The following is a 24,617-nucleotide window of genomic DNA, read 5'->3' as shown; positions in this document are numbered from 1 at the left end:
TGCAAGGACCAATGCCCTGAGGTGCAGAACAGAAGTAGCTGAGCATGGCAGCCATCCCAGGACTCAAGATGATTTGCAGGAATTAGGCTTTGCCACAGCTGAGGGAAAAGAATTGGACACACAATGCACTGGTAACACAAGGAGATAGTCCTTCTTATCCATCCCAATGATCTGGACTGGTGCTCATCTTGCAGTCATTCTGACTGCTCAATCTTGTAGTCGTTGAGCAAGTTCTACGCCAAGCACTATGAAATTGTAGTTGCTCTCGGTTGCTCTTTCAGGAGTGATGACCATCAGAGACAGTTTGCTACGCAGCTTCAAAAGTCAACTGTTCACCCACCAGTGTGGAAAGTGGGCCTGAAACACATCTGCCAGAAGACTCAACCAGAACGCATAGGTCCACCAGAAGAAGAAACAGGAGCAACTTTTAAGGGAGAGTTTTGAAGAGGATGACACATATAAGCTTTGGCCTGACATGCAGGGGACCTACAGGGTGGCCCTGAAGCTTTGAGAATGGGAGCTGATGTAGGTACAGCAGTGTGATAAGTGTGCTTTGAAAATCATCCATGTAAATCTGTGCTGAATGTATTTTCTTCCTTCTTACCACCTTCTTATACTCCCATAATCCAGGCTGTTTCTGTTTTCAGAATTCAGAGAAGCCTGGGAATGACTCTTGCTCGGGAACCCAAGGAAGACTACAGGATATGTGTGAAGCTACTTATTGATATTGTGATACAAACACCTTTCAGGTGAAGGCTAACGTTCTGAAGATATCAAAGCTGTTGTCTACAAACCCTTCAGCTTAGACTTCATACTTTCAGGTTCAAAGCATTCAGAAACCTGTGGGCAATAGCTGGAAGCAACAAACTGGGATAATTTCTGAAGAATGGAAAGAACTATCTATCCTCCACAGGGAGCAGAATACCTCAGTCACTTAATGACAAAAAATATCACTTCACAGTGTTTCAGATTTTTGCAACAACAGGTGTCAAAGGGGCCATATATTTTTACAAAAAGACCTCTTGGATTGCTCCTAAGAGCAAGAAGACCTTCCAGAGTTGAAGGGAGCAGAGTTTTCTGACACAAATCAAATCACAAATGAATCAAGTTGTCTCTAGTACCACGGACCCCTGGTCTAATCAAATGAGCTACTTACTAAACCTGAGGAAGCAGAGCTGATACTGTGAACATGAGCTTTAAGCACATCACTTTATAATAACTTGCTGAGTGGTCAACAGTAAGATTCTCTTGTTCTTTCCAAATTTCAGCCACAGAAGTTAAATTCCTATGTAATCATCAGGAAAAAATCTTTTGTCACGATGATACCGTTCTTAACACAAGCTTCCTGCAATGGTGGAATTGGCCTGAGAAGTGAGTGCATAAATAGCCTTGCAGTTTTGTAATCTTTAGAATTTCATGAATCGCCTATTCAGCTGTCTCCCTTTACAAGGCTGCTCTCATTTGCCCTCACTGACCTTATTCAATTTCTTCATTCACAAACATAAAGGCTTCTGTTTCAGAGCAAGAACCAAAGTATTTGTCTAGCAGCCTCCTCTAGAAGCAGAAATACTCTAGAACATCCCAGGTACTTCACAAAACACCATCCAATATGAAGCCCACAGAAAAGAAACAGCTGTGCAGAAGGCCCCATGCTCTTTAAGCTCAGGAAACAGCCTGATTTAAACTTTGCTAAGGAAAAGAGCCCTTTTCAGAAAGAGCTGTTGGATATCTAACTATCTATCTTTAGGGACTTTAGTTTTGCACACCAAGATTCTACCTGCATAACACCACAACTACCTTAGGTAAATCATTACTGAAGTCAGTAATAAGGCCAGCGACCATGTGTTTTAGTGGGTTAAAGCCTGAGATCTTCCCATTCAGCTGAGAGATAGAAGGGAATCTGGACTTAAATACTACAAGGGAGAAAGCTTTTGCTTGGAGACAAGTGACCTATGCTGGCAAAGCACATGGACAGTGCTTACAGAGACACACCTACAGTCAGGGTTGCCCTAAGGTCCAGCTGCCTCTCCTGCCTTAGCAGTAGGGACTGGTCAGCACAAAGGAGGAATGATACCCTCCATTCTACCACCCATGAAAGCAAGAGGGGTCCCACTCCCTCTGTTTGTCACCTGTTGTACTCCAGCTGCTCCAAGGAGAAGATGTGTTTGTTGAAATATTCCTGGAGTTTCTCATTTGCATAGTTAATGTTAAACTGCTCAAAACGATTCACCTGTAAGAAGAAGCAAAAATTATAAAACTTAACATTCTTGCTCCTGGACTCTAAAAGAATCTATAACAGTGATAGGGAAGATGCAAGGCCTGGAATAAAACCAGAGTACAGAGGCAAGGGGTGTCAGATGGACCTGAGGAGGATAATATGGAGAGTGGTTCACTAGGAGAACACCTTTTCTAGCTCAGGCAAGGATAATTGAGCCAGCCTAAATGGCAGTAAAGGATGCTATGGACAATCACATTTATTTTCTTAGGAAGAAAGAAATATAATCCCCTAAGTGTTAGGTCACTGGACTTTCTCTTCTGTGGTATATCTGAGAAGTCACTATATGGCTGTTCAACGTACATCCCTCATCAGATGCAGTCAGAAGCATTACACACAGGATTCTCAACACAAGGCAAACCAGATGTAAACAAACAATGTGCACATAGGAGTTGGAGCTTTAATTTGTATACAAGTCAAGAATTCAGCATTACCTATCACAGCACACCTGCTTAGGGTCTGTGTCACAAACCAGACCTTGAACATCAGCCTACATGAATACAGGTGGCAGAAATGGGCAGCTAAATATACCTTGCTGCTTCTAGGGGGGAAGTGGCAGTGGAAAAATTCCAGAATGCCCTATGCTGACCTAAACAGGATATAAACCAACCAAAATTCATTCCTTGCAACAACATCTCCAAAATCAACCCATCCTGCAAAAGACAAAATCCTGACCTGAAAGTTTTCGAAGCCAAAGATATCCAGGATGCCCACAGACTTAAAGTTTTCCTTGCCTTTGATCTTCGTATTAATCTTGCTAATGAGCCATGAAAAACACTGGGAATAGAGTGCCATAGAGAGGGAGTCTCTGGAGTCAGCTGCCTGTAAATATATAGAGAAAAAAATTAGTCACAGGGAGAAGAGAAGGCATCAGGGGCACCGTGAATCTCTGTGGGACTTCAGGTTCCTCCACTCCTCTTCAGATGTCTCAGCCTCTGTACTGGTTGTGTATGGTGCAGTATTTATATGTACAGTTACAGTTTGCAGATAGCCCAGCCACACACAGATGTACCCTGTACGACCTTGAGTAACTGGACTTAAGAGGCTGAAGGAAGTAGAAAAATCACTGACATCTTTTGGAACAAGTGTTGGGGCAGGGAAGGTGGCAAAACACTTCATGACTATGCCCTCAGCGGTCATTTGCATCACCTGAGCCAACATTTGCAGTGACAGGCAAGGTATCTCAGTTCAGTACTCCTAGTAGAGCTGTCAAATGGGTGTCCGCTCAGTTTTTCAAAAACTGGTAGGGTGGGATTTAATAGACTATTCTGTCACCAAGTTACCCTGAAAATCCCCTCCCCAAAACTTTCCTGCAAATAGCATTATCTTACTGGAAGCCAGGTAACCCGGCCAACAGCCAGGACACATGCCACAGAAAAGCATGGGTTGAAAGGCCTTTCTGGAGCTGACCCAAAAACTCATGCAGTGATCATGACCAAGTGTCATAGGTGGAAAAAATAACTTAAATTGTGATCACTATTGGGTGGTAGATAATTGGGTGCATGTAAGTGTGTAGATGAATGGCCGAAATCAAACTTTTGAAATCTCAAGCTAAAGTCTGCTACTTGATAGCTGTAACAGGAATGGGCTTGGTTATAAATTTTGGTAACACTTGGACTAAATAAAAGTGGCACACCCCAAATCCTCTAAATAATAAAGAGGCATGAGTCAGAACCACAAATTAAGAGGCTGATCACATGCTGACCTGCATGTGCACTATTTAGACTGTGAAACCAGGATTTAGGGTTCTGGAAAGAAGACATGATGCTAGAGAGTAGAAAAAGGGGCCAGGAAAGAAGACAGCAAAGATCGTGACTGGAAGAAAGATGCTGGAAGTGGGGAAAGATCCTGGAGATGAGAGACATGTGGAAACAAATGTCAGGGTATGCCCAAGGACCTTGGCTGGTAGTTCCTGAGACTGGTAACTGCAAGGAGCTATACAACATGAACCAACACAACTTTCTGACTGACCCTCCTGGGCAAGCAGCAATCTCCCAACTGGGAAAAGAAGTTGACATCTAATGAATGTAATGCTGAGGGGTGAGTGAGCAAGTATGTGAAATAATCAAGTAGGGTGAAAACTAAATCTTGTTATTTCATAAATGAACTGCAGTATCTAGATCAATTACAGGTTGTTTACTCTGTCTCACCTGTGACACCAGGGTAATTCCTTCAGTAGGCCTGACCAGCAGTGACAGAGATCTAAATGCACCCTCATCCTCTTCAATTTTGCAAGCCTGGAAAACATGACCTCTCCTGTTCTACTTTGCTAACGGCACAGGCCAACTGCCTCTGAATCCTCCCAGCCCCTCTCAGCAAGCTCCTGAGGCCCGGCCTGCAAGATCCATCTTTTCACCCAATCTCACTGTTTTTCTCCTCCTTTCTGTTTCTGATTGGTATCTCCTCTCCAGCAGCCCAAGGCCAAGGTCACACAGCAACCTCCCTTCTGCACAGAACACAACATTTCAAAGCATGGGCACACATGCCTTTTCTGGGTATTTCTCTTCTCCATCAGATGATCTGTCTTATTAGTTGAGACTGAGAATGCCCTCAAGCCATGCCTCTGTAATATCTCTGGCTACACAGTAAGTTGGACTCATTTTTCAGGAACAGGAGCTCCCCATCCCGCTGTAAGCAAAGACGCTCTCCCCACAATATGGGCTCAAATATGATTCTCAAAGGCTCCTTTCATCCTCCCAGCTTCACCCGCCTTCAGGCCAGTTCATCCATTCAGCCCACCGAAATGTCAAAGCTCAGATGGGTAACGAGCCCATTACACAATGAGAAATCCCTGGCAGCTCTATCAATGTGTTCCCGTAACAAGTGGGAATAGGTGGGCACAGTAGATGAGGGTTTATGCGGGAACAAGTCTTCACAGGCCCAGTGTTCAGTGCAACAGGCTCACCTAGTGAAGACAGCTAAGTAGTAGCATCCATTTGCTACAACAGTTTTCCTGCAGTCCTAGTACTTCAGTGAGCTGCAAGCAGTACGTGCACGGTCCAGCATGCACAAATATCATCAATAGCTCTACTACCAGGGAAAGCTCTATGCAGGGAGACTTGTAAATCCTACAACGGCGCACTGTTGCCCTGGACTGCATGGAGTATCTCTGGCATTATTTGTTATCCATCCTTGTGCACCGATACAGAAAGATGTGGCTTATTTAGGACAGACAGCTGAGAAGATAAACTGTGGTACTGGATCCAGAGGATATCTACCACAGACTATAGGCTGAAAAATAATTTTCACACTATTTCATTGCAGAGAAAGGTCACAGACTATGAAAAAGATACCATTTCTTAAAGGCAAAGCTTAGCTTGTGATATATTAGCAGCTGTGTTTGCAGCAATTAAAGAAGTGACTACTCTGCTGTAATGACCACTGCTGAGACTTCAGCTTGAATACAAGTTGGAGGCACTTCACTTCTTGAAAGATGTAGGAAAACAGAGACAGAAGAAGAGCTTTAGTAAATTACTTGCAAGGAAATACTGAAGGAATTGGATTATTTAGCTTAGAAAAGAGAACACCATGTGAAAAACTTCACAGAAGCGGAAGCTTGTAAGGTGGACATCTGAGATGTCAAAAGTAACCTAAATATGAGGAAAGTCTTTTCAGCTCCAGACTCCACTGCAGCTACAGCAGGATACTTAAAGAGGCTGTGAAATTCCTTCCATGGGAAACGTGGAGGAAAGTTAGACAGACATCCATCAGAGAGAGCCTCGTAACTCTCGTTTCTCTGACAACGTTGGGGTTGGATTGAAAACCCTCTGCAGTCCATGCCAGCACAAGATTTCCATTACACATGTTCATTTTGCTGTAACATGATGTTTCTTCCATCCTAGTAATATTATTCCTTGTTTCCCAGTGTCTTGCATTTTATTACTGACAGAAGATTTTCTACAGTTATCTGTGCATGGACCTAAACCACCAAGAGTGCCCTCAAGTGATCAGCAACACCACAAATTAAAGTTAGTAGGCACAACACTGTAACAAACCACAGAGAAATGTAATAGATAAGCAGGATTGGCTCCAGCACGCAGTACAGGTTTAAGAGATGAGAACTACCTGTCTGGTGTTTTCGTCCTCCTTTGCGGTTGTATGGATACACAAAGAAGCTACTGTGGGGTAACAACCTACCATCTGCTGGATGTTTCGTGGTAACTGTGTGCAAGCTTTTATCTTCCAGTAAATGCAGCGTAACCTGGGAGTTCTGCAATGTAAAAGCACGCACACATGCAATTACCACAAAGCATCTGATGTACCTTCTGCATGACACAAGCATGACCAATTCTTGGTGAGTGAAGGTGACTAAAAACCAGTATCGTGCATTGCCATTTGCAAGTGAACTCCCCTGTAAAACCTAAAAAGCAGAGTCAACATTGGTACCGCAACTACCAATAAGGGCAAAAAACTTGAGGGCACAGCTGAGCACCTAGGAGGTATAACAGGAAATGCTAAACTTGAATGGATGATACAAGAGGGGGACAGGGGGCCTGGAAATGCAGAAGTGGCAGAAGCAGTAGCATACACTAGGACACTTACCTGCTCCACAGTGAGAGGGGAGCTGATCTCTTCCCCACGCAGAATCATGGACCTCTGTGTCAGTACTTCAGAAAGCTGAAAGGAGTCTAAGCCCAGGAGGTCACTGGCAATGTTCAGCACTAATAACAAAGGAGAACACACTTTTTTTCTCCTGCATGGATCCACATCACTCATGAGGGATTCATAATCTTCAGCTCAGTGAAAAAATCCCAGGGACTCCTACAAGGCAAGTGACTGAGCCCCAGAAAAAAATACACTCCCCTTAATTCTCTTTGGCATATCCAAATCTGTAAGCTCACATATGCAGTCTGAGGCAGGGTCAGCACCCTTTATGGGCCACAGACATTCATAAGTCAGCCTTTCTGCTGACAACAGGAAGAGCAAAGCACTGTGTGAAGCTCAGCACCAGCAAAATATTTATTGAATGAGAAGGTATGTTTTCCTAAAGGCACAATAGTGCAGTCTGAGCATGGGATTGCTAAAATTGGATGTCAAGAAGAGAGGCAATTAACTTAAGACTTGAAGCACTTATAATATGTAATTATTGCTTCTGTCTGTTTAGGGATTCACTTTACTAGACCAGCTCAGATTGGGTAACTGTAAGAGTGCACGCTAGCAGATGCTTCAAAGGGAGATGTGGGAAAGTCTGTAACAGATTACTTTTACCTCAAACTCCTCCCTGTTCCTATTTCTTCCTGCTCTTTCAACGTAAAAGAGAAACTTTGAGACCATGGACTCAGTCTGAGAGGATCCAGGAGAACAAATGGATCACAGGACCACAGCCCAGCTAAATCATACCGGCACTCTGGAGCTGTGCATCTCATGGCAATGTTCTTGCAGGGTTAATTAAACTGCAGGGAACCTGCTGGCAAAGGCACTGCAGACCAGCATAGCAGAGGGAGAAAGGACAATGGAGTGAGCTTTACTGGGGACCTTATAGGGCTTTGCATGGTCTACCAAGTTGCTAGGGTCCCACTTACCCGCTTTCGTTGTAACCTGGGCCCCACCAGCTGTCATGAATTCAACATTTCCCAAATGAAGTGTGCCAGAAAGAAGTTTGAAGATGTCTCTGATTTCTTCAGTGCTGAAGTCCACCACCTTCATGGCAGTCTATGCAAAACCATACAGCTAATGTTGGCTGTACGTACAGCCACAATACAGTGCAACCCCCATACTCATGCCCAGCCCGCATGAGATGTAAAACTCAGAATTATAGTCAGCATGAATCAAAATGAAGCAGGATGGCAAAGCCCCTCTCTGCTGTACATCTGTCAATGATCTTCACTGTCTCCCATTCTCTTTCATTTATCCTATCCCCATCTAGGCCAAGTAGGCATTTGCCCTATCCTCAAGTTGGACTTTGCTGCTGCTGTTGCCTGTCTGTCACAGGAAGAACATTTTTGTCTGTGCCTGTGTGAGGAAATCCTTCCCTGAACATTGGCAGTACAAGTTACAGATGTCACTGTACTTCTTCCACATTCTGCCTTTTTGTCTTCCCCAAAGGATAGATCCATATAATATATTTATTTCACTCTGATCCATGTAACACCCTTAAATTACTCTAGCTTAGAATAGTAGACTTATGCAGCAATTTTAAAACCAGGCTTTCATCATTAACTGCTAGAAGGTTAGAAACAAGTTACCAGATAATGAAGAACTATGGCACTTTCCCTCTGCCTTTAGTGCATGCAGGTGAGCCAAGGCTCTTGGGACATAAATTGGCTTTGAGAGGCAGGATCTAGTCTTCATGCGTTTGCCCTGTCAGTGGGGCACTCCAGGGTTCTAATTTTCTTCTTTCCTCCAGGCATCTCCTCAGCTGAAGTATAAATGCCATGTTGCCATTGAAACCTCTGCTGTACAGGAGACATTTCCTTCCCTTAAATCATACATAAGGAGGAGCTATTGAAATCCTAAGTTGACTCCTCTCACCTTGCCTATCTGGTTTCACCTACATTATTGAAGCCCTCAGGCCAATAACCACTTACCAAACAAAAGAGGAATTGCATATTCATCCTGCTAAACCCATAACCTCTGGTAAAGTTACAGACGTCTATGGAAATCTGTGAGGTATTTCAGGATATGCCATTTTCACAGGTGATAAAACTTTACCAGAACATTTCTGGAGAACACTACCTTCAGACCAAACTGTTCCCCTTCTAATGGTCAGTGGGGAGTTTCCTGCATTAGGCCATCTAAAGGGCTCTCAGGAACCATTATGGGGTGGGTGTGGGGTTCATGCTCCCCAAAGTCTCCATCGTTCTAAATTATTATTCATCCTTGACTTTTTCCCAAGTTCCCCCATTTCTGTACAGCAGAAGCACTCTTTGAGCCTTATTTTCACCATAAACAGGTAGAGCTGAGTTTCAGACTTGTTGAACACCAAATTTTGGCTTAGGGCAAATAAATTTTGCCTGTGAGATCTAGACTCTGCAGCACATTTAGACAGTGAGGTTGTGACCAGAATTTCAGGAGGAGTTAGGACAAGACTCACCATGACCTTACTGAACATCTCTACGTCATTCAGATTCTCATCAGTCACACAACCAGACTGGTTCAAGTAGCGGTAAGTCTCTGGCTCAGAGAGGGAGAGACTCTCTGCAACAGAGGAAAAAGAGGCAGGGAGGAGAAAGACAACAATTTATTTAGCAGTCAGATTTTTCATTCTGTGATCTTGGCCCCCCAAAACAGTGTGCATATTTACCATAGGGGGAGTTCATCTAAACAGATTCTATATCCCGCTAAAGCCACATCTAGACCATAAGTGCACTGGTGAAGGGGAAGAGTGTGTGGTAACAAAGCTTGCAGATGGTATGCAAAATGATTTAGAACACTCAAATCCCAGCCTACAGAGTTGCAGAAGAATATTTCAGTACTGAATTGACTCAGCAAAACAAAAAACCCCAGAAGATGGAATTCAATCTCATAAAAGTGTACAGAAAAATAGTCTTAGCTGTACACAGTAATGACCTCTAAACTGGGTAACACACCACTTGAGACAGAGTTCAGAGAGTCACAGTAAGCTTTCCAAAGACATCATCTCAGTGCTAAGCTGCAGTCACAGAAGGAACACAGAACTAAACACAAAACCAGAATTAGGTGTCTACATATCTGTAGCACAACCACATCTTAAATACTGTCTGCAGGTTTGATCCCCTGTTTCAGAAAGGATAGAGGAGAGCTAAAAGATCTATGAAGAAAAGAGACGATGATCGAGAGCCAGGAACACATTACAGATGGAAAAGTGAAGCAGCCTGGGACACCAGCTTGGAAAAGGAGATGGAGAATAGCAGAGGTCTGCTGAAGAAAATAATCTGTTTTATATGCTTCCCCTAAGTACTTGCTGATAACCATGGTCCCCACTATTTTTCTTTGCTTTGGATGGATCTCTGCATTGACCTGTGTGGCCATTCCTGCATGAATTCCCTAGAACTAAAGTCCTCCTCCCTTCCACGCTGTGTCAGGCCCAATTCTTCCATCTGATTATTCTAATACAAACAGAACAAAGGCATAAAGAGATTCCCCAGTGCCCCAAAACCAGAGTGCAACTGTAACATGTTCCTGCCCAATTATCTGACCTCTTCAGCAAGACCATCAGTGCTCAGCAGTGCCAGGGCAGGTACACACAAACCTTGTTAAGGTGGTGCTGCACTACAAAGAGGATTCTCCCACAGCCTGAAGCTGCCGCTTTCTCTGCACAGTCTCTTCCAGACCCACCTCTCCCTTCCCCATGTACAGAGCTATAAACCCTTTGTTCAGATACTAGACATGTTTTGATTCTAGTCCTGCCACTACATCACTGGTCTAATTCTTGTCTCTCTTATTACCTATATTGAAGATTTGTTGCAAAAGTATGTCTGTTAGTCCAACCTTTGAACTCCTTGAACAGCTCCTATCAGCATCTGAATCAAGACTCTTCACCCTTTTTTTGCCTCTAGCCAGTTTAATTACCTCATCACTTTGCATAGACTTTTCCCTCCAGCTCAGAATGCCTTAAGTGTCTTTTCTCATATAGCATTTCTGTCATCCTCAGCCTCTTTCTTTCAACGAAATCACCATATGGCCTTCAAGAAAAGGTTATATATCAAGTACCTGAAATACCCATGCTCTGACTGACTTATATTGCCTTCACATGCTGGACTGGAAAGAGGACAGAGCCATATCCCAGGAAATGAAATTACCTTTCTGCTCCCCACTCACACCAGCTAGCAGAGCATAAAAGATGTGGTAATTCCTCTCTCCAGGGTTCTGGTGTACCACTCTGTTCTGAAACAAAGAATACAGGAGTAGCCAGTAGAAAGAGATCACACTTGTGGTTGCAAAGGCAAAGAGAGGACCGGCATACAGGTAAACCTCCAGGGCCGATGCACAAGAGGGGCTTCTTCCAGTTCACTGATGGTATTGTCTAAATAAGTGCTACATCAAGATCTTGTCATGTGTGACTGTCTGAATGAGCATGTACAGACTTCTCTGAACTCAGAGAGTGCGCACATGGACAAACTGAACCTTGTCAGTTCTGGCCCTGCTCCTCTGAGTCCAAAGTACACTACACCAGAGCAGAGATGTCTGCATTTGGAGTTGTACCTCTGTATTCCTCTCTATGGAATTGAGTTTCCAGGTCTTTTTTCTCTCTCCCTTTTCCCTTGGTAAACAGCTTTTTCTTGGAGTCTCTCTGTAATGCCCAGAGTTTATCAAATACAGGATAACAGGCTCTGATAGATATAGAACAAACATTGTTCCTCCACCATCCTCTTCCTCAGTTGGAACAGCTGCAGTAGTAACACCTAAATAGCTAATGTCTGTGTGCTGTGACGGAGGCAGCAGCATCCAGAGGAGGAGATCTGGCACTGCCCCACCATACTATGAGGAGAAGGCTCACCCAGCAGTCAGTAGAGGTGATGCCTACCTTTTCCAGTAAATCTGAACAGCATGTTAAGGAGAAAACATTCAAATGACATATGCACAGATCTCCTGATGACTGGCAAAGAATCTTCTAGAGACATTGGAATGAACTCTGTAACAAGCATCAAACAATTAAATAACTGACACTTTGGAAAGTGGGCACTCTTTGTCCACTTTCCAATAATCATCTCAGATCCTCCTCCCTATTCCTTGTCCAAGGAGGCATTATGTTCCAGAGAGTTATTTAAAAGGGCAAGGTCAGATAGAGCATAGGACCTGCACAATAGTGAGGTAACCTAACAAAGGATAAGCCACATTAGGGACACCTAGAAAGATTATAGAAGCCACTCTAATCTGAAAGTCTGTATTGCACACAACAAGTCTTGCATCAGTTTTCATTGCTTCTGCAAGAGGATGCTATCTTTAATCTACTGACAGCACAAAGAGCAGAGACTAAACAATCCAAGCCTGCTATTTACAACAGTAGTAAATTCATCTGGCTGCTACTTCTGTGAAAATTGGTGTGGTTTGCAGTCATCAGCAGCTTTGAACAACATCAAGAAACGTAGCCAGGGCAGCTTTAGCTGCCTCACGTAGACAAAGCATGTGTCAAAGCCTTTGGGAGAGGGGTGCATGGGCATACAGGGAAGCAGACAAGGCACAACATAATTCAATTATATCCAGTCTTCCCTGTCCTTGTTGCCACTGGAACAGACTCCCCAGGGAAGTGGTCATGACACCAAGCCTGTCAGAGTTCAAGGAGCATCTGGATGGCGCTCTTAAGTCATATGATTTACTTTTAGGTAGTTGGACTTGATGATCCTTATGGGTCTCTTCCAACTGGAGATATTCTATGATTCTATGATTAGGGTTCCAAGATCCAGTGGAGATGGGCAGCCCAAAACAGGGAGTCATAATTGGCCCTCTAAATCCCTGTTCTCCTCTGCATCCAAGTATTGTGCAGAATATATTGACTATTAGCTTGGTCTCATGTTTCTAAACCATGAAGTTATTGGCAGAGCTAACACAAGGGAACAATCTTCTGGGAAAAACAAGATGCAATCAACATGAGGGATCTCCCTAGGCAGCATAGTCTAGCGATTTAAGTATCAAGTGTTGTGATTGCCAAAGTGAAAAGTCAAACTATGTCCCTACCTAATGCAGTAACTAGACAAAAGGTTGCCAGAGTTAGGTGCTGCAGACCCACAAAACAAACACTTCTTCCCTCTTTAAATTGCAAATTTGCCCCCAGTTATAAACTGGCTTTGAGAAACTGTGATGAGGGATTTCCTGACCCACTCTGAGCTCCTTCTCATCTTCACTCGCTCCATCCATCTCTGGTCCACTGAAGAAAAGGATACAATCGGTTACTCGTCCTCCCTGGATGTGTCCATGCTGAGAGAAGTGCAGCTGAATGAACTTGCCAAAGCGACTGGAGTTGTTGTTATAAACTGTCTTGGCATTTCCAAAGGCTTCCAGAATGGGGCTGCAGAAACAAGGCAATGAAGATATAATTGGTGATGGGATATCATTAAAACAAAGTGTGTGCCCAGCCGTTTGCCATTTGTGCAGTATGCACTGCCACGTGAGATTAGTTTGTTACAGCACCAGACTGGACAAGCAGGAAGAACTCAAGGGCAAGAAAGACCAGAGCAATTTACCATACTGCTAGATAAATTTTAAACCTCTGGGATTGGAGTTAATTAAAATGAGCCCCCAACCAGTATGGGCAATTGGTGTTCACGTTGTTGAGGGCATTCCCTACCAATGTGGCTTCAGGAAGTGAAAGGTGGCAAGACCCAGCCAGGTTGTGTCCTTAACACAGCAGCATCCCATGAAATGGGCTTGTATTATTTTCAGAAGCATCAGACATATGGGGCAAACAGTCTGTAGCTTTAAACCACATAATTATTTGTTTCTGCTCCTACCTTTGAAAGATAAGACAGTATAAGCCATCTCTTAACATTACAGGCAAACATTTTCAAACTGACAAATAAACATAGTATTAGCTGATTTATCTGGTCCTGAAATTTGATACTGAAACACAAGAGCCCTTGTTACTTAAATCTTCCTTAGGCTGATGCAAGCCACTCGGTTTCCAAGCAGAGGGACTATACATACGCTAAAGATTTTAAAACTTCATTCTAAGAGAGCCACATCATCCACTTCAGGGGAAAAAGTGTTGCAAAAATATCTATCACCAAACTTCAGATGAGTGATGAATTGAATAATTTTGTCTCCTGGAAATCTTCCTGTCTTCAGGAGGTTCATACAACATGGAAAATGGTGAGTTAAAATGTAGCTTGGTTCTTGCTCCATGGAACAGTACAAAGGAGAAGCCTAAACCATTCAAACTAACATGCTGAATCCAGGATTAAAACATTAATTTTTTGCAATTTAGCCAATTTAAAATAATCTGAAGATCTGACAAGCAAGGAGTGATGGAGATGTTACAAGAACAGCCTGTATGTGGTCATGTTTAATTTTAAAACATAGGTAGTTTTTAAACAAAAATTATTGCCATTATTATCCTGAGAAATACTGGCTTTTTAAACATCTGTATCAATCTACTGTGTGGTCCCACTGGAGCCATGGGCAGATACAGGATTATTCACAAGTTAATAATTATAGCATGACAAATAATCACAACTAGAGATACTGCTGGAGTTTGCTGAAAGCTTCAGGCCTTGCAAGTGTTAGCTAAGTGAGAGCTGTGGTTGTGGGAAAGGCCCAACAACCTTCAGGGAACTTCAGGCAGTATTTTCCTAATTTATCTCTTGAAAATATCACTTTATAGAAACAAAAGCATAGAAATTAAATTGCTCTAATACATTACAACCATAGAAATCCCAGTCATAGAAACCTCTGTGCATAACTCAGGAGGCAAGTTCCTTGCCCTGGAGAATTTGAACTCGCAAGACCCACGCCTCTGAAACAAGTATGTAAATAAGGACATTGCACAGGAGTATCCCACTGAGCACACCAACGCCATGAATCAACAAAAATTAATGGGGACAACCAGAAAAAGGGAGGACGGGGTTATGTTGTATGACCACCACAGTTGCAGTGAGAGTGCAGTAACCAGTCAGCCAATCTTTATGGCTCTAAATCACGCTAAATTAGATAAGCAAAGCACAAGGAAGTATCTTTATAGTTTAGTTTGGCAATGGGCTCACACACATGAGTGCGGAAATCTTCCAGGGCTGGGGGAGGAAACAGGCACGTGGGTGCTGAGGCTGGAAGCAGCTGGGAGGCAGAGGGGTGGGTGAGCTGGTCCAGCCAGGAGCGAGGGCAGGTGCCTGGGCCAAGCCAACTGCCCACGCCAGCAGGCACATCGCAACCTGGCCTTGGATGCAGCAGTGAACCGTGCGAGGAGGAGCAGCGCATCAGGAAGGTGATGCTGGCTGCTCGGCTGGATGTGGGCAGGGTGCGTTGCAGGACAATACGATGGGGACCACTTTCAGCAGGGCAGCAGAAAGAGAAGCCTGGGTTTTAGAAATATCACAACATATGCAGTTCCAGGGTTCAGAGGCATAGCCGAAGACAAAAAAGATTTGAAGATTAGAAGGATGAACGGGAAAGGTGGTTATACTATCAGCAGTGGCACTCAACATAGAGACGGGAGCTTCAGAGTGAAGCAAGCAAGAAAAAAAGCTGGGATGAAAGTTAGAAGAATTTTTAATGGACTGATGGATATTTTCAAGAAGGAAAACAGACCAAATCACAGTGCCAAGGGAGTTTTAAGAGCCTGTTTTCTGAGAAATACACCCAGCATGAACGTTACAACACACAAGCAAATGATAGAAAGCTGATGTAACGCTTTGTTTATAATGCGCTCTGAAATGGAGAGACAATCCAGCATTGTTCCTGGGTATGTGCTGGGGTGCAAGGATGGAAATCTGCCATAAACTAACCCAAGGAGGGGCACTGGCAGAGCAAGTGAAGCAGAGCTGCAAACATATGAAGTAGACTTGTTAGGAGTGGAAGCAGTTTCTGGCTCTGGGCCGGATATTCAGCTTCTCTTCTTCAGGGAAAAGGTGACAAATTTTCTTGCAATGCAATAGCTCATGTAGCACTAGAGATGTACTCAAAATGGGTCTCAAGCTCTTACTCCACTTCACCTCACAATTGTGGGATCTTGCAGACTCAGGAATTACCTACCAACCATCATAAACTGTCTGGATCACAGTCAAGTTACCACTTAACCACTAAGCAGGCTTGAGCCTTCTAAGTGCTTGCCTTGAAGCAGATTTTGCAGATCTTGAGTCATGACTGTATTGCACTTAAGAGCTTTTTCCAATTTGCCAACGTCCCTGGTAAAATCTGCATACCTGCAAAGGATAAATCATCCAACAACGGTCTCTTGAGCACCAGGTCCAAAGGCAGTACCTTTCTGCTCAGTACTGCCCTTTTTATAAGGAACCTAAAAACTGCAATGCTCTTGCAGCTGCCACATTAGACACTGTATGTCTGCTTAGGCTATTTTCACCACAGTTACTAGTAACTTTTTTGCATCACCATCTTCCAGGAAACAATCCTACTGTCCACTTTCTGGGCTCTGATATATGACAGTTGCATGAGAGTCATTTTTACACAGATGGTTCAAAGGATTCCAGCCTATTGCACAACTAGATCCTGTTGCAGACATCTGATTTACTACTCTGGAGGTTTCTGCAACTATCACATGCTCAAACTGGGACCAACCTGCAATCCTGCCCTTGATTGTACCAAACTGCAAGACCCTCAGCAAGGTCCTTCAGTCACAGGCAAAACAGTCTTGTGTTAGGAAATTTTTGTTTAATTCAATTTAATTTATTAAAAATTCAGGTGTTAAGAAAAAGGAGGACCTGAACAATAAAACAGACACTTAGGTAAACATCTTTCTTCCCTCCTCCCAAGGCTTACCTGAAAGTCAAGCACCTGTTGTCTTCCTTTTCTTAACCTCAGCTTCTATTTTTACCTCAGGTTACAACCAGTCCCTTGCAACTCCCCCCACCAGGCAGCGGGCAGTGCAGGAGGCTGGGGTCACACACATAACTGTTCCTTTCTGTCTGTCACTCTTTGCTTCTTCATTTTCTCTGCTGCACTTTGCCTCTTACTGGTCTTCCTCAGCTGCACTTTGCTTCTTCAGGTTTTCCTGACACTTTTTTCCTTGGTGTCGCTATTGCAGCATGGATCACCCGTGCACCATGGTCCCTCAGGGGTGTCCCTGCCCTGGCACGGGTCACAGTCCTTCAGAGGTGTCAAGACTTCCATTGGCATGAAGGATCCCCCACAGAGCGTGTCTCCATCCCCTCATGGCTGCCAGTTTCTTTCCCAAACGTGTCTGATCTGGGTACCACGTGCTTCCCTGCCTGCCTGATGCCTTGGCAAGGTTTTGGCACGTGGTGGTTATTCCACCAGCTCCAGTCAAGACCAGCTCTGGCCAGCCCAGGGTCTCCTCCCACACAAGCCCTGCTGCAGCCCCCAGCAAACCTCCCCACTTGTGCCCCTTACAGCTCCCATGGATGTTTCTCTTTGAAATCACCTGCCTGGACAGCAAGAGAGCTGCAAGGCAACCCACAGGACCTCTGAGGGCAAGACATACTGGCGGCCTGAAAAAATGTAGGCTGGGGGAGAGCAGAAGCAAAAGGAGAAGATCAGGAGTCAGAGTGATGGAGGTTCACGACAAGCACAACCACAACCAAGAGTTGTAGGAGATGGGAACAACGTGGGACAGGGATGTTACCCACGTCCCCTCCAGCCACTGCCACGGCAGACGTAGAGCTGGAAAGAGGGACAGCACGGTGATGTGTGGGTGAGGTCAGGGGTGCAGCCAAGCGGACACGGGGGTGACTTACTGAAAAAAGGAGAAATCCCAGCCTTGGCTAGAGCATTAATTCTCCAGCTGCCACGCGCACCTTGCACTGCTGTTGGAAAGAAGCCTAATTCATCCACGGACCACTGGGAGAGCGGCCAGCATGATGCATCCCAGGGAGACCACGACCTCCGCATTCTCCTGACACAACATCGTTCAGCTGCATGATCCTCACCACTGAGGTTTGGCTCCATCCACAGCCTGGCTGCCCAGAAGGCAGTGCCCCTGCCAAAACCAGGCTGTCCCAGCATGCCAGTCCCTGTGAGGGTGACCGTACCTGCTTTCCAGGATGGCTTCTTCCACATGAGTGCTCTTCTCAGACGCAGGAGCCCCGAGGGAGGTCTGACTCATGGCTGACAGAAATTTAAGCAGCAACTTGGTGCTTTCAGTCTTTCCAGCTCCGCTTTCTCCACTGTTAAGAAAAAAAACATACATTTCATTCACAAATCCAGGACAGAGCTAATGATCATCCCACCCACAGCAGAGAAGCAATCTCCAGGAATAAACATGTGGCATCTCCACTGTGGCAAGCAGGGATCAGGCAAAGGGTAGGGAGGATGGCATGGATGTTTAGGCAGATGTCATTGCAAATGGAGAAGCAGGAGCAAGGCATGTAATGAAGTCAGGGAGTAGCTGTTTCTCCCATTTCTAACCTTATCAGAACACACTGGCTGTCATGACGCTTCCACAAGCAGCAGTAGCACTCGTTAGCGGTGGCGAAGATATGGGGAGGCAGCTCACCCAGGCGGTGCTGTCTGTACAGGTCTATGGCATCCACACTGTACAGACCAGGGATGGGTTTGTAGGGATTTACTGATGCCAAGATGGAACCAATGTTTGTCTAGGGCGAGAAAACAAAACACAGCAAGGAAATAAAGCTCCTGAAAAAAAAAAAAAAAAAATCACAACAAACCCAGACCCTGAAGTAACTCATGGTGAAAGGAGAAAGCCTAAATAAGGAAGTTGGGCTCCATCAGGGAGCTCCCCAATTTAGCAAAGAATGTCAAACCCCAGGGCAGGGGCTGCATGACTGGGTGTAGATGGGGCAGTTTGAATTTTGCTGCTTTAAAATAAAATGCTCTTAGTCTGTTGTCTTTGCTAAATGAAGCTTACACAGTTTAAAAACATGAAGACATTTTCATACCCAGCTACCCTGCACTCTGCTTGAAGCTGAAAAGCAGAGCCAGGGCTCAAGGAGTGTCAGGAGATACATTCAATGCCTCTATCCATGGTCTTAAGTGGAGGGAGTTTGGCAGTGTTCAAACACCTCCTGAATGAAGAGGTAGGACACAGAGACACACACACACACACACGTATGTGAAGAGCTGTTAAAGCATATCATTTTTCTTCTGCTGAAAAATGCTATTTGGAGCAGCTTAAATCATTTGGTAAGCCAAATCAAAATTGACAGTTGAAGATGAAGCTCAGGATTATGGGTCAAAACATTTCTACATTTTCTAAACATTTTATTTTGAAAATATTTATTTTGAAAATCTCACAGTTCAAGAAAAGAGTTAGTAAGCTTTAAAATAAAATACCTAAAGTCCAATAGTGAATTCCAAACATCCTCTTTTGTGAAGTCAGAAGGAAATAAATTTTATTTTTTGGGGCATGACATTTTCGGTTCAGCCAACCAGCTCAAATCCAGTTATTCTCAGAGCTGCAGTTCAGAGCAATGGTGCCACCTCTCTCCTAACTGTGGCTGTGTAATATGGTCAACATCCACCTTAAATCCCGCTGCCAGCATGATGGCTTCCATCACAGGAACATTTCGGGCTGCTCTACTTCAGGAATATCCATTTTCAGCAGGGGTGATGGAGGAAACACTTAGGTTGCTGCAGTAGGTGTCAAGCTTTGTGGCCAGGGACAACATCTAGTATTATTTCCAAACCATGAACTGCAAGTCACCACATACATATACATGGATTCACATGCAAACATTGGAGAAGCTGTAAATTAAGCACTTGGTGATAAGAAAGACACATGCTTTCTCCCTGACAAATGAAATCTGGGGCCACACTGCAATGCCAAACTCTGAAGCCAGACTGATAAGATTATGTAGTCACCAAAATATTTAAGATTCACTTATTAAAGCAGCAGTCAGAGATCATCAGGGAAAAAAACATCACCTAGGCCTAACTGCATTATCAGTATGAACAGGCTAACATGGAACAAGTCCTGAGGACCCTCTAACATTGACCTTAGTGGGCATAAATATAATTCATTGGTGATGAAAGCAATAAGCAAGCAGATGATCTTTGGCAAGACAGGTGGGAGGAAATAGGAAAGCATTGAGAGAGAAAACATGGATCAGGAAAAAACACTGTACAAGCAGTTGAGCAACAGACATTGTCCAGAGACTACACGACAGAGATGTCCATCCTAACATTTCTTCCAGACCTCCAAAGCATTTTTTCCTCTTAGATGTTTCATTTCACATTTCCCATGCTAGTTTCAGCTCTCCCAAGGAACAGAGCTCCCAACACAGTCCTCTCCAGAACTTCTTCCACTACAGCCATCTCTTTCAGAGGTGTTTCTAGGAAACTTTTCTATCTCACAGTTGCAGTCTCCTCACATCATCTGAAGTCCCTTATAAACAATTTCTATCCACAATTTTTAATAGCAGTAGCATTTGTGCATCAACCATGTGCATACCAGCCACTCTATTAGCAAGGAGTGATCGTCCCCAGAGAACTCTGTAGAGCAGGACAAGTCACACGTGGCCTGTCTGCTTCTCAGGACAGTAGATCCTTCTTTGATGGTTAGGCATAGCAGAGCTAGGGAGAGCACAAAATGTGGCAGTACAGCTCCTGGCTCATTTATACATCACTCGCTTTATGTTTGGTCTACTTTTATTAAGTGATATACAGGAATTGCAGGAACGAAGCAGGGAAGATGCACTCCTAAAAGCTGCACGTTGTTGCTGTGCTTACATAATTTCCTTAAGCGGTCTAGTAGAGCTTCAGTAGTATTTCTTTGGAAAACAAAAGGTACTGTTGAGATTGTCGGTATTCCTGTAGCACATTAATTATGGGTACCCACACGAGTCTAGATATGCTGCTACCTACCAGAAAGGATCCCCTTTAGGAACTTGTGGCAGGATGCCTCCAGGCATACAGCTCAGAACTGCACCATGCTTTTTCACAGCAGTTGTCCACAGTCTCAGTTTTCCATCCTCTAATTAATTATTTTCATTATTATTTATTATTATTCTTAATACTAGTTACCAGTATTCCAGGTTACCCATTCCTTCAAGTGAATTTGTTTTCCAGAAAATTATTATATTTCTCACCGGTTTCTGATCTCTCTGATTTCCTTCCAAATATTTTTGGCCCTGACTGATAGGCATAACTCCTCGCGGTACAGCTTCATCTGCAACCTTAGCCTACTATATTCTATCTGTGGAGACTGTTGAGAATGATATTAAATGAACTCAAGCCCTGTAACATTCATGGCATTCACAGATCACTGCAAGTCATTAGGTGGCACTACAGCTGACATTCTCAATTTCTGCTTAACTGAAAACTATACGCAGCTGGGCTACAGCAAAACCTAACAGTGATAAGGTAACTGCTATATTAATGTCTGCACTGCAGAAATGCAAAACAGCACTTGTACAGTTTGGTGTCCTCCAGGTCAGGTACTGTGCAAACATATACCCAGATAGGGTCCCGCTCAAGGAAGGGCTTACAATCTTTCACTGAGGGGTTATTCCCGGTGCTGAGCATATTACAGAAGTCAGGCCCCTTCATAAATCTCAGAAAAATTCAGAGCGGAGGTGCACAGCTGACATACACTATGCACAGGCAAAAAATTACATCATATTTAAACTTTAACACCTTTATACACAGATGGAGAAGGCACAGAACTAATGCTGAATAAGAGAAGGCATGACATATCAGAGCTAGAGGAAAGGCTTAAGGAGATACAGCTGCTGCGACACTGTCACAGTACTGGTGTTGTGGCATTTCTGGTGCAAGGCACAGACTGAAAAGGGGGAGAGTCCTGCCTCACATTTTGAAGTGTGAGGAAGAGGAAGAAGGAATATACCCAAGCGGGCAAAAAGCTGCACAAACACACAGCATGTGTCAAACACAGGTCAGGAAGGACGAGGGCCATCAAAAGAGTGTGTGCACATGGGTACTGCCACAGGGTCACGAGGCTGTGTTGATAGACAACAGGCAAGGGGGTCTACGGCAACAAAAAACATAATTTGCAGTCTCCTCTGCATCCCAGTGCAGGAGATGGTTCAGAAACAGGGTCACTTTATTGATTATTTCCTGGAATACAGGTACATATGGTTTGGTTGCCTTGGTAACAGTTGCTATGCAACACAGATCGAGATTTACATTTTTCCTGTTATAGTCTGAAAAACTCTGGGTGCACATAGCACGTATGAGCAAGGGAAGAGTAAAGCAAGGTAAGGCAGTCTTTGTAATATATCCTCCTTGTCCTCTCCAAGTCTCAGCAGAGCACACTGCCATCCCAGAACTCCAGGGATGCCATGTCCCACGTGTGCTTTCCCCCACACGACCTCTTCCTAATGCCCGTATCCTTCCTGAGCACCCAAGAGGGAAATCAGAAGATGCTTTGAGTATTCATCTGTGCAAGGAGAGCAGAGCAACTCAAAAAAATGCACAACTGCATGTAAAAGCAGAAGAATTAGGCAACAGGCTTGCTTTCCTAGTTTTGTCAAGGAGTAGCTTTATGCAGGTCAGGAAAGATACTCAACAAAAACCTGTGTACACTGCACTTTCCAGTCTACTTGGCCATATAAACCTCTGAACAGCAATAATGGGGAATCTGGAGAACGTGAATGACACCTTGTAAAACATGGATGTTCATGGAGGATACAGAGCAGCACAACTACTGTGGAGCCTGGAGATGAATGTCCACGTTTTGGAAGTTCTTCCATAGATGCAAAGAGGGCCCTCTGGTAGGGGTAGGATCTCACTGGGTTGATGGAGCTGGCAAGGCAGAAAACCCCTCCATTTCCATCCACATGAAACAACGCGCAGGAAACAATGCTAAAATCAGTATTTCAGATGCAAAGTGGCAGCCCTGAAGCTAAACAAAAATTGTTAGCCAGAAGGGATGTGGCCCAGCTTGAGCACTTACATAGATGTTACCCTGTCGGTAGCGCTGGTGCAGGTTAAGCAGGATGGCAGCTTCATGCAGATCTCCCAGCATGGACATATCTTCTACCCCATCAACGCTGGTCTGGTGCATTGGCAAGACCTTTTCTCTTGAAAGTGAGGCCTTGGGGTACTGGAATACCTGGAAGAATGAGGAGAAGGGCAAATAAGCTCATGACACCTGGGCACATACTCTGAATTCCTCCTAGAAACATGCCCCTTTCCACAGCTTTATACCTCAAAAAAGCAAATGAATAAGGCACAGATCTGCTCCCTATTTTTATAGTCATTCCTCTGTTCCTACTCATTTGAGCTCTCTGGCTAGAAACCATATATCACACTCCCTTCCTTTGCTACAGAGTCAATCTCTCAGCTTCACTACTGACAGGGACAGACCAATGCAAGGTTACTTGATTTTTATGGAAATCTACTTAGCAGGAGCAGGGCACCAGCCTCCAGCTGCGCTGGACAGGTATTACACACTGCACTCATAACTGTGAATAATGATGGCAGCTGCTCCCAAGAGACCAGGAATAGTCTTTCACAAAACCACGGGCGGGATCATGTGTCTGACTGTGGGGAGGCTGAGGAAAAGCATGTTCACGTTCCAGGTTTGGCCCTGCACTCTCCGCAGGAGCAGCCAGAGTATCTGGGAGAGGTTGTCATGTCAAGAACAAAGGAAAGCAAAGCAGATGAGAAGCCAAATAAAGTAGTGACATCCTTTGTGCATGCTGGCATGTATGTATATGATGCAGCTTTCCAAATGTTTGTACAGTGACAGCTATTAACTTCTATCACTGCTCTGGGAAGTACCCACTTCTGTATTCAGTTGCACTCTTCTTGCCTCAATTACTGCCACCTTCTTCCTGCTAGAGTTTCCTCCTCCTCAATAACACACTCTTCAGCTATCAGGTCATCTTCTTCACCCCATTTCAACACAGATGAGATTACATGACTGTTCCTCTCAACCATAGCCACATCCCAGCCCTCCTTTCCTCCTCCTCAAGCACGATGCTGGCATTTCACAAAAGTTATTTCAGTTGCTTCCCACTGTTGGATTCAACCATATGCCATCTCCCACCCAGCATCCCAAGCTGCGCTAGATGGTAAGACCCAAGATAGATAAGGAGACTTCATACAGGCAGCCTGGAGAAGCAAACTGGCCTGCAGTAACCCTTCCAAAGAAACTTGGTCTTTTCCTTCTTTTCTGGGGCTCTGGTCTCTACCTTGTTTCCATCCCTGCTTGTCAGCCCTCCCAAGTGCCAGCAAGCAACTGATGGACTCCACAGAGAATGAGCCATGATCTATAGTGTTGATCTAACTGGTTTCATCTGCCTGTTTTCTTGGAGTCCTCAGGCTGCTGTGCCTGCTATGGCGAGGCAGCCCTGCCGCTGCAGGCTGAAGACAGAACGAGGTCACCCTGCCCCCTGCAGCAAGCCACCCTCCCCAGTCCCTTGCAGGGCGCTCACTGCTGCAGTGCATTGCAGGTGCCCGGCGAGCACCCCTTCTCAGCTCTGAGCCTGCACCATGCCAGTGTGGGGAAGGATTAACCTGGCACAGCATCCCTTTACAAGACCCCCACGATGCCTGGAAAAACCTGCACAATCGAAACAGCTCTGCTCCTGGAGTGATCTGGGCAGGAGAAGCAGGCTCATTTCCCCAAACGTGTTCACCCCAGGTCTGCCCAGTCACACCTAATGTGACAAGGACTCAGTCTCTTCTACAGGGAAACAGCCCCACAGCCCAATTTTCTCACCAGCTAGGAGGCTTTCAAAAATACACAGTTCATGAACAGCACAGAACGAAGCCCACTGCAGCACACAGCCTCTCTCCACACCAGTTCTGCACCTGGGTATCAGAGAGGTATGACTCTGCCAGCAGTGGGGCCCCCACTCTGCAAGCATGCCCC

At 44.6% G+C, this 24,617-nt stretch overlaps 1 protein-coding gene across 2 annotated transcripts in view; it reads right to left on the bottom strand.

Annotated features, from left to right (window-relative positions):
* The window catches only part of LOC104361196 (unconventional myosin-X), a 93,865-nt gene that overhangs the window by 51,103 nt on the left and 18,145 nt on the right, over positions 1-24,617 (bottom strand). Inside the window, exons 3-13 of one of the 2 annotated variants that reach the window (XM_042784198.1) lie at positions 22,692-22,850; positions 18,227-18,414; positions 17,851-17,985; positions 13,078-13,202; positions 11,721-11,734; positions 10,996-11,080; positions 9,309-9,412; positions 7,798-7,927; positions 6,818-6,936; positions 2,951-3,097; positions 2,130-2,230 (exon numbers count right to left, since the gene is read on the bottom strand). In XM_042784198.1, coding sequence (XP_042640132.1) covers positions 2,130-2,230; positions 2,951-3,097; positions 6,818-6,936; positions 7,798-7,927; positions 9,309-9,412; positions 10,996-11,080; positions 11,721-11,734; positions 13,078-13,202; positions 17,851-17,985; positions 18,227-18,414; positions 22,692-22,850 — 1,307 coding nt within the window. Of the gene's footprint in view, positions 1-2,129; positions 2,231-2,950; positions 3,098-6,817; positions 6,937-7,797; positions 7,928-9,308; positions 9,413-10,995; positions 11,081-11,720; positions 11,735-13,077; positions 13,203-17,850; positions 17,986-18,226; positions 18,415-22,691; positions 22,851-24,617 lie in introns of those variants that run through there. The other variant, XM_042784199.1, reaches the window with a different exon arrangement.

This window comes from Tyto alba, unplaced genomic scaffold (assembly GCF_018691265.1).
Source record: "Tyto alba isolate M040663 unplaced genomic scaffold, T.alba_DEE_v4.0 Super-Scaffold_7, whole genome shotgun sequence".
In the NCBI taxonomy this organism is placed as follows: domain Eukaryota; kingdom Metazoa; phylum Chordata; class Aves; order Strigiformes; family Tytonidae; genus Tyto; species Tyto alba.
This window is presented reverse-complemented; position numbering and strand designations above follow the sequence as displayed.